At 35.4% G+C, this 11,068-nt stretch overlaps 1 protein-coding gene across 1 annotated transcript in view; it reads left to right on the plus strand.

Moving 5' to 3' along the window:
* Nucleotides 1-11,068, plus strand: part of DMXL2 (Dmx-like 2) — a 172,161-nt gene that overhangs the window by 24,821 nt on the left and 136,272 nt on the right. Inside the window, exons 2-3 of the mRNA XM_014537836.1 lie at nt 4,681-4,733; nt 5,321-5,391. Of these exons, the coding sequence (XP_014393322.1) occupies nt 4,681-4,733; nt 5,321-5,391 (124 nt within the window). The remainder of the gene's footprint in view (nt 1-4,680; nt 4,734-5,320; nt 5,392-11,068) is intronic.

Genomic DNA, 11,068 nt, shown 5'->3' on the forward strand with positions numbered 1-11,068 from the left:
TTTTTCTTTTTTATTGCTTAAAGTATTACTAAGGGTATTACATATGTGTCCTTTTTCCTCCGCCCTTGACAATCCCCTGGCCTCCCCTACCCCCCAGTGTCTTATGTCCATTGGTTTTGCTTATATGCATGCATACAAGTCCTTCGGTTGATCTCTTACTCCCCTCCCTTCTGCCCCCCAACCCTCTCTGGCCTTCCCACTGCAGTTTGACAATCAGTTTGAGGCAGCTCTGCCTCTGTATCTATTATTGTTCAAAAGTTTGTAATGGTCTTTATTATCCATGAATGAGTGAGATCATGTGGTATTTTTCCTTCATTGACTGGCTTATTTCACTTAGCATAATGCTCTCCAGTTCCATCCATGCTGTTGCAAATGGTAAGAGTTCCTTCTTTTTTACAGCAGCATAGTATTCCATCGTGTAGATGTACCACAGTTTTCTAATCCATTCATCTACTGATGGGCACTTAGGCTGTTTCCAGATCTTAGCTATGGTGAATTGTGCTGCTATGAACATATGGGTGCATATATCCTTTCTGATTGGTGTTTCTGGTTTCTTGGGATATATTCCTAGAAGTGGGATCACAGGGTCAAATGGGAGTTCCATGTTTTGTTTTTTGAGGAAACTCCATACTGTCTTCCATAGTGGCTGCACCAGTCTGCATTCCCACCAGCAGTGCACAAGTGTTCCTTTTTCTCCACATCCTCTCCAGCACTTGTCGTTTGTTGATTTGTTGATGATAGCCATTCTGACAGGTGTGAGATGGTACCTCATTGTTGTTTTGATTTGCATCTCTCGGATGATTAGTGACTTTGAGCATGTTTTCATATGTCTCTTGGCTTTCTGAATGTCCTCTTTTGAAAGGTGTCTATTTAGGTCCTTTGCCCATTTTTTGATTGGATTGTTTATCTTCCTTTTGTTAAGTTGTATGAGTTCCCTATAAATGTTGGAGATTAAACCCTTATCGGTGATAACATTGGCAAATATGTTCTCCCATGCAGTGGGCTTTCTTGTTGTTTTGTTGATGGTTTCTTTTGCTGTGCAGAAGCTTTTTATTTTGATGTAGTCCCATTTGTTTATTTTCTCTTTAGTTTCCAATGCCCTAGGGGCTGCATGTTTGCCTTTTATTAGTGTAGATAATCAAAAGCTCAATTTGGCTTTTAAGAACAAAAACCCTAAAGAACTCTTTTTTTAAAAAAAAATTATTAATGTAAGCCCTGGTTGGGTAGCTCAGTTGGTTAGAGCATTGTTCTCATTTACCAAGGTTGTGGGTTCGATCCTTGGTCAGGGTGCATATAAGAATTGATGTTTCTCTTCTCTCTCTCTCTCAAAAAAAAATCAATTAAAAATTATTAATGTAATATCTGCATTCTAAACTCACAATTCAAACAATGTTGATATAAGGAAAGTGAAAGTTTCCATTTCCCAGTAGAATTTTGATTAGAATAACTTCCTGGTTATCCTTTATTAGAAAATATTTGAGTGCCTTGGCGTTGTGTTAGGCAAACCAGCTATTAAATGTGCACTGTTGTACAAGAGGACATGGTGTGTGTTGTTATAAGCTATAAACTAGTGAAATTGGGGGTCATCTATCAAAGTGATGATTTTGGTTATAGGATAATTGAACTGGAGCCCTTCTTTCTGGCAGTATTTAATAGTGCCATTTGTATGTGGTTGGTATATAGAAACAAGACAATTTGTGTTGTTTTTTTTTGAAGTGGTAAGATTAATTTCTATCTTTATGTGAAATTGGTATATGAAATGAAATGTTTTACAAATTACATCTACTAAAGGAATTTTATATTTAGGCATTAAAGGGTTTAATCAAAGTCACATAGCTAGACCTGTGGTGGAATTAAAACTAGAGCCCAAGGCTCCCAATCTGTTTTTTTCCCCTCTTCCCACCCTTTTTGTTCCCTTAAAATTTAAAAAGTAACATATGCTCTTGTAGATCATTTGGAAAATGTAGAAGAAAGATAAAAATCACTGTTATGGTACAATCCAGAGATAACCCCTCTTAGCATTTTGGTAAATTTAGACGGAGGGCTTAAGGACGAGGCTTATATTACCAGCTTGAGAATGTTTATCTCTACTTTTTTCTGTAATGAATTTTGGGTCATTATTTTTCTAAGAATGTATTCTTTTGCAGAGATTTCCAAATTTATTAGTTTAAAATTGTTCACAGCAACCTCTTATTACTATTTTTTTAAGATCTGCAGCATCTGTTGTGTTGCTTCTTTTCTCATTACTGCTCTTGTTTATTTGTGCCTCTCATTTTCTTAAATAGAAGTTTATTAACTTTATAAATCTTTTAAAATAACCTACTTCTGACTGTTCTCTATATTATGCATTTATTTTCTATTTTATTAATTTCTGTTCTTAAATTTATTATTTTCTTCTTTCTATATTATTTGGATTAATTTTGCTGTTTCCCTCGTAACTTACTGGATAAATGCTTAGCTCATTCCGGTTATTTTTTCTATATGTGCATTTATGTATGTTAGTTTTATATTCTTAGGATCTACTTTTATATCTTCATACCATACAGATATTTTTTAAATCACTATTTTTCATAATATAACTTAGTGGTGTGTTTCTGCCCTAGAAATTACAACATGCATTCTGCAGATACCATGTGATTTACTAAAGTTTGATGAGATTTTATATTCTTGCAGACAATATAAGAACCCTTTGCAATGTTTTTTACCCTCTTCCTGCTTATAATCTATCCTCCTATGATAAGTTGTTTATATTCATAAACCCTTAAGACATTATTATTTTACACAGACAATGGTTATTTCGATTTACCTACATATGTACTAATTGTTTTCATCCCTTCCTACATCGCTCACACCCAATTTGGGATCATTTTCTTCCTGGAAAAACCTTTAGAATTTCTTTTGGTGTGGATGTGTTGGCGTTGTAATGTCACCTTTTGTTTGTCTGAAAATGTCTTTATTTTGTTTCATTTATGAAAGACGTCTTTGTAAGTCGAGGATGGCAGTATTTTCTTTTCAGCACCTTGATGATATCAGTCCTCTGTCTTCTGGCCTTTACTGTTTCTGTTGAGAAGTCATTTGCCAGCCTGTTCTTTAAAAGTTGTATTTTTTAAAATCTAGCTGCTTTTAAGATTTTTTTCTTTGTCTTTCTGGAGTTTTACTATGTTATGTCTAGGTGTGCATATTCTTTTTTCAGTCCTGTTTTGGACTTTTGAGATTTTTAATCTGTGAATTGATATATTTCATCAAATCTGGAAAATTTTCAGTTTATATCTCTTCAGCTGTTGCCTCTGCCCCTTTGACCTCATGAGATTAATATTGTCATGCGCTGCATCAACAGATTGCATATACGAAGGTTGTCCCATAAGATTATCATGGAGCTGAAAAATTCCTATTGTCTAGTGATGTTGTAGTGTCCTAACTTCGTAGTGCAGCACATTATATATTTATGGTGATGCTGGTGCAAACAGATCTGCGCTGCCAGTTGTATAAAGTATAACACATACAATTATGTACGGTACATAATACTTGAAAATGATAAGCAACTATGTTACTGGTTTGTATACTTACTATATTGTTATTGCTCTTTAATTTAAATATGTTTTTATTGATTCTGGAGAGAGAGGAAGGAAGAGGGAGAGGGAGAGAGAGAAACTTGATTTCTTTAATAGTTAAAGGACTATTTAGGTAATATATTTCATCTTCTGTTTGTTTTTGTAGTTTCTGTTTTGGAGGAATTAATCTTTTAAATCCATTTTATGGTCATATTTGTTTATAGTATTTCATTCCTTATTATCCTTTTAATGCCCACAAGATTAGTACTGATGTTCCCTCCTTTATTGTTTATGTTGGTATTTTGTGTCTTTTCTCTTTGTCTTGCAAGAAGTTTATACATTTTATTGATTTTTTTCAAAGAACCAGATTTTTATTTCATTCATATTCTCTCTTGTTTTTGTTTTCAATTTCATTTATTTATTTATTCAATTTCATTGATTTCTTTCTTATTTTTATGATTTCCTGCTTTTTGCATGCTTTGGATTTGCTTTGCTCTTCTTTTCTAATTGATTAAGAAGGAAGCTTAGATTACTAATTTGAGAGTGTTTACCTATGTACTTCTTTGAGCATTTTTTACTAGCCACTTTAATATCTTCGGTAATTTCAACATCTGTGCTGGCTATCCTATAGTTTTTGATATGAAATTCTTGGTCTTTGGAGTCAAGTGTTTTTGGAATGAAATTGTTGGCCTTTGAAATTTTCTGCAGTGGGTGTTAGTCATGTGGTCTGCCTTTCAGAAGGACTGTTCTTTCAAAAGGACTGGGTGGGAGCAGTTTTTCCAGGAAAGGTCTGTGAGTAAGATGGACAGTATACTTGGTATGATAAAGCACAATTTTCCTGGAATGAGATATTTAGGTGGTTCCCATTTTTAAAATTATTTTTAAAAGGCTGCAATAATCATTTTAGTATTAGTTGTAACATTTGTCTGCATGTCTGAATGTTTTCTTAGCCTAGGGCCCTAGAAATAGACTCAATGAATCAAAGTACTTAAAGCTCTTTATAGTCTCTTAATTCATATTACCAAGTTGTTTTACAGAAAAGCCATATGGTTTTATACTCAAGAGTGTATGAGAGTGACAGGTGCACTATACTCTCTTGCTCATTGCTTTTTGCTATTCTTTATTTAAGGCTGAAAAAACTACACTTGGCTATTCAGTGCTCGAAAGCATTACTCTATCTAGGTATGTATTCTGGGTTCCAAGGGATCACATATGACTGCTTTAGTACCTATATCTGTATTATATATCCTGTTTTGCTAGCTTTCCATCCTTGCATCCTCATTGCATTCCCTATCATGGCCAGTTCTGCATTTACTTTGAGCCCTGCTCTGAATATCCCCAATCTTTGTTCTAGTTATGGTTCTAGTCAGGGCAAGGGACAAATGAACTAAAGTTAAAAACAAGGTTTATTTCAGGATACATGATGCACCATCAAGGAAGGGCAATTGGGCTTCAGAGTGATTGGAACTAAAAAGCTGGTAGAATCAAGACTGCCTTTTCTTGGGGATTTTATATACTTGTTTTCTCATGAGCTCATTCTTGTTTTTTGATATGTGATCCATTAGTTTTTTAAAGTGATGGTTTCAATTTCAAATTGCACATGGTTATTAATGGCTACCTTATCCCTGAACATGTATGTCTTTTCAGCTCAACTCTTCTTGTTTTTCCTGGGGTCATAGATTCAGACTATGAGGGAGAGAAAAAAAACAACACAAAAACAAAAAACTCTTCCTGCTAACTCTAGGTGTTTTGGTTTAAATTTCCCCGAGTGGACTTTGATTGGCATAGCTCATCTTTTCTGCTGGCCATTTTCCTGGACCATCCTTGCCTCCTGTCAGCTGTGAGTAGAGGAAAGAGTCACAAGATAAAAAATACTAAGTTGAGCTCTATATAAAGTAGTGTACACTGGATTATTTAATCTTTTATCAGGACTTTTTGAAGCAAATTTGTGCAAACTTAGTAGTTACAGCTTAAAAGTTGAAAGGTCTTTGGATTGATCTAGTCACAATCTTTTATTTGACTGGTGAAGGAAACATCTATAGAGATTATGGTTTGCCCATTATTATAGTTGGTGTCTACCTCTAGATTCTCAGGAATTCTCTTTTGATTATATATATATAGGCCTTCCTTCCCCTGGCTGCTGGCACTGGCTTCCCTCTGGGACCCGGGCCTTCGCTCTTGTCACCGCCTTCTGCAAAAAAAATCCGGGCTGGAGCCACCTCCCGCCACTCTGCCCGCTCCATGGCCGCTGCCCAGAGGCTGGCCCTCGGCGGCTGGCCGGGGCTTGCGGGAGGCTTGGCTTCTTTTGTTGCCCCAGTGATGAAGGAAGCCAAGCCTCCCACCCAAAGGAAGCCAAGCGTCCCGCCCGAAGGAAGCCACGCGTCCCGCTCCAGCTGGCTCTGTGGCTCTGGCCGGTGCTGCCATCTTTGTGGCTATGGGTGCCGCCATCTTTGTTGCGGAGTGACAGTTAATTTGCATATTACCTTTTTTTAGTGTAGGTAGATTCTTTGTGAGACAAATTGTTATATACTCTAAGCTTTAGAGAACAAATTAGAGGCTGAAAGGTGACTCTAGGTTTCTATATATGCTAGTCAGTCCAGGGGGCTTATTTTGACCAGTATTACTATGATTGAATTTTAGAGAGAGTGGAAAGGAGAGGGAGCGACAGAGAGAGAAACATCGATGTGAGAGAGATACATCAATTGGTTGCCTTCCCACACCCTCCCTGAACAGGGCTGGAGATCAGTCTGCAACTGAGGTACATGCCCTTGACCGGGAATCAAACCTGGGACCCTTCAGTCCACAGGTTGACTCTATCCACTGAGCCAAACCAGCTAGGACTCCTGTAGAAATTTTTGATAATTAATACTTTGAATGGTTTATTCTTAGCACTGACATAACATATTCATAAGAGAGGTGATTTTTGGTTTCTACTTCTAGACCTGCCTTTTAATGAGAATGCAAGCCAGCCAGCTGGACATAGAGCTGGTTTTGTAATGATTAATTAGAGCAAATTAATTAATATTACATATTTCTCTTTACAAGGTCTCATTTTTCTTTCAGATGATACTAGCATGAATAAATTAAAAAAAAACATGTTTTGTTCAGGGGTACAGAAATAGGTTTAGTCTGGACTGTAGTTGGCTATGTGCTTTTTAAATCTTAGTATTTAGAATTTTTTATATCTCCATTTTGTTAGTAAGTTATCCAAATTGGCTAGTTTTTAACTAATATTAAAATAGGTTTTTTAAAAAAAATATAGTTTTAATTTTAAAGAAAGTTCTTTTTTTAAGATCATTTATTTATTTTGGGTTTTTAGGAAGAAATTAAAAAAATTATTTTGTCTCTTACTACTTAATCACAAACAGATAATACTTTCTTAAAATTTCTTCTATTTTTCTATGGTCACATATTTTTGTTTTGGCTTATGTTTTACTCAGCATACCACTCACAAAAGTTTTGCTTTTTTCTACATTAGGCTGTTAATTTTGCAAATCCTAATTTGATTTGTATTCTAAAAGGAACAGTCCCCTTGGTTACCACACAAGTAGTCATTATTAGATTATTTCTGCCATTGCTCCACCTGTTAACTTAGGTTAATTTTTTTGCTCTAAGCTTTTTGAATACTATTTAGTTTCTCATTTATTTATTTTGCTCATTTAGCATTCTTGAATGGACTTTAGGCTGTTAGAATGAATCATTTCAGTAAAGTGTGTCCTTAGTCATGTGGAAAGAGGAGCTACTTACTCAGCTACTACCCTCTCCCCCCTGTCTAACTGTAGTACGGACATATCTAAATGAAAGGAGGCTTATTTGTTTTGGGGGGGAGGTGTTAGTGATGGGCAATAGTTGATAATGGTAAGGGTTTGACTTCATGTGTAGAAGCTTGCTAGCTATATATGACAAAGGGTGAATTCTGTAAAGAGCTTTTATAAATCATTTAAAACAACAAGACTAAAGGCTCAGTTAAAAATGGACCAATAACTTGAATAAGCAGTTTGCAGAGAAATACATACAAATGGCTGATAAATATATGAAAAGATGCTCAACATTCCTCTTAATAAAAATACAAATTACAACAGCTCTGTCAGGGTTTGTTGGTTGGAAAGATTAAAACATTTGATAATGATCAGGTTTAGTGAGAAGTGGAGAAGTAGGTACTTTTATACACCTGAGAAGTATGATATTTTTAGAGGCTAGTTTGCAGTTGTTATTAAATTTTAATCACTGACCCAGCAAATTATGTCTTAGAACTTATCCTATGGGTATATTTGCACATATATGCATCATATATTTTATACATAATATATTTTATACATTGAAGCATTATTTTTGCTTCAATGGTAAAAGACTGGAAACAGCCTAAATTAATGACAACAAAGCCACACAATGGAATACTATGCAATAATTAAGAAGAATGAGCTTGGACGGTGTGCCTCAGTGGTTGAGCGTTGACCTAGGTTCTGGTTTGATTCCTGGTCAGGCACATGCCTGGGTGGCGGGCTCGATCCCTGATGAGGGGTGTGGAGGAGGCAGCCAATCAATGATTCTCTCTCATCATTGATGTTCTATCTCTCGCTCCCTTTTCCTTCCTCTCTGAAATCAATAAAAAATACATTAAAAAAAAAAGAATGAAGTCATTCCTTCTTCGCTGATACGGAAAATTTTCAAGATATATTGCTAGTTACTAGTAAGTGGGAAAAAGTTACAGACTTTTGTATAGTGTAATCCCTTTATTTTACAAAAAGATTTATACATAGATACACTTGTGTGTACACTAAACAGTTTAGGAAGAATTCATAGGTAACTTTTAAGTGATTGCTCCTTGGGAATGAGGAGAGGTGGTCAAAGCTAAGAAGGTGGCCTAATTTTTCTGTTTAGTTTGTAAACTTAGTACATGTGTTATTTTCTCTATAAAAAAGAAAATCTTGTTACTGAAAACATTAAAATTAAACATTTAAAATGGTTAATTTAGCTTGTAGATGGCTTTAATGGATAAGTAATATATGAAAGTTCTAGCTTAATAGGGAAACCTATTTGTTCATTTTAGAAGTTAATTTTTAATTCTGAGAGCATCATAAGTAGTTAGAATTTTAATTAGATGACTAAAATGAAGAGAGGGAAAGGATTTTTTTGGGTGGGGGAAAGTTTGTTAATCTGTCCTTTTTTGTTTTCTTGGTTGTAGGATTTTTCATGGGTCAGCATTGGCCTCTTACGAGTATTTTCTCAAGATAACCTAGTCTTCTCTTTAGCTTTTTGTTTGTGAATAGAGCCAAGATCACAGCAGAAATGAAAAATTTAAATGAATTTATATAATTAACCAATAAGAAAAAAATTTGAACAATAGAAAACAAACTATTTGAGATGATCACTAAGTATAAAGAAATCTGTATTTGCACCTCAGCATATATTTACCTTATGACTTAGGACTTTGATTAAATCATACAAACTTTCATTTCCTTGCATTAAAATGGGATTAATAACCAACTTCTAAGATTATTGCTGTCTTGAAATGCATAGTACTGTACCTGTTACCCAGTAGGCTTTCAATAAATACCTCTTTCTAGTAATTATTTTTGTAAGTCTTAACACATGTGCCCTCAACTTGTAGAAGTATAAATATACTTTCATGAATTAAAACTCCCAGTGAGTTTTAACAGTAACACTCTTTGGAGTAGAGTATTTTTGGTAAGACTACACCTTGTTAAAGTAGACAGAACTCTCAACAGACTTAATATCTTTTGATCCATCAGTGCTTTTTCTTTTAAATTTAGACACATCTGGCAGTGGCTGTCAATGATCTCAAAATCTGATTTTATAGCTACCAGGATGTTAAAGCATCCAGCTACTCCCTTAGAAAATGCCAATATAATTAATCTATTTGTATTCTGTATTCTCATAGGAAAGTTCATGCTTCTGTGAGATTTAAAAATATTTTATTTCTTTTCTTTACATTTTAATTTATCTAAGACTTGAAGGAAATTTGATAAATTAGTACAGTATTTGTAGAATATGAGTATTAGTTGTTTGCTTTTCTGAAAGTAATGTAGTCAAGGCAATTATATGTAAAACTGAAGTTAGAGAAGACAATGAGTGTGTTATGCTTATTTGGATACACTTAATCATTGTTCAAATGACATTAACACTCTGGAGACGGCAACAATATCTTTATTAAGATAATGGTAGTATGTTAATTCAGAGTATTTTATGACGTTAGAAGGCATTTTTAAAAATATGTTTTATTGATTTCTTTTTTTAGAGATAGAGTAAGGGAGAGAGAGTGCAAGATAGAAACATCGCTGAGAGAGAATCATCAATCGGCTGCCTCCTGCACGCCCTCTACTGGTGATTGAGCCGGCAACCCTAGCATGTGCCTTGACCGGGAATCAAACCAGTAACCTCCTGTTTTGTGGTCAACAATCAACCACTGAGCCACACCAGCCAGGTGACTTTAGAAGATACAGTTTTTAATTTTTTTAACCAAGTGTAACATTTTTTTAAACAGTAAATGCATGTCTTGATTGTTTTACTGAGTGCAAAAATATTACCATACATATTGTATAAAATTAAAACGTTTCAGAAAAATGCGATCTAGAAAACAGGTATTCTTAGTAACCTGATCTCCAAAGAAAACTGCTGTTGACTGCTTGGTGTCTTTTTTGGCAGAAAAAACCTATAAATAAATATTTTTAATAGGATCTTAACCACATATTTTATTTTACATTATTTTAAATAATACATCCTGGAAATATCTCATTGGTACATAGAGACTGTTGTTTAACCAAGTGTAACATTTTAATGAGTTAAAAGAAGGGGGTTACTTTGTTTTTCAGACTCAACTAACTGGCAAGGCTATTCTAACAAAGTTTTGGATGTCATAACTAAAAACAGAAAAGAATCTCAGTAATAAATACTCAAGTTTTTAGCTCCTGTATAATTATTGTGGGAAAATATGACACACTTTATCTAAGGAAGAGATTCTTTTAGACAAACTAGACAAACTAATGAGATCTGTGGACCCAGGGAAAACAGTATATTCATGTGATTTTAATTTCCAGGCCCAGCAAGCATGGCTCAGTTGTTGAGCATCAGTCTATGAACCAGGAAATCACAGTTGGATTCCTGGTCCGGGCACATGCCTGGATTTCAGGCCCAATCCCCAGTAGGGGGTGTGTAGGAGGCAGCCGATCAATGGTTCTCTCTCGTCATTGATGTTTCTATCTTTCTCCCCTTTTCTCTTCCTCTCTGAAATCAAGAAAAACATATCTATACTAATAATAGACAAATATGTAAATTGATTGTACCTCTGCGACACCCCCACAGCCAGTCAGGAGGGAATATGCAAATTAGTGGGACAAAGATGGCAGCAGCCATGGAGACAGCCAGAGCGGGTGGGAGGCTTGGGTCACCCCCAGCGACGGAGGAAGCCAAGCTTCCCGCCCATCTGGGCCGGCTGCTAAAGAAGGGGGCCTATGGGCAGCGGCCTGAGCATGCAGGAGGCTTGGGTCGCTCAGGCC

This window comes from Myotis brandtii, unplaced genomic scaffold (assembly GCF_000412655.1).
Source record: "Myotis brandtii unplaced genomic scaffold, ASM41265v1 scaffold182, whole genome shotgun sequence".
NCBI classification, from domain to species: Eukaryota; Metazoa; Chordata; class Mammalia; order Chiroptera; family Vespertilionidae; genus Myotis; species Myotis brandtii.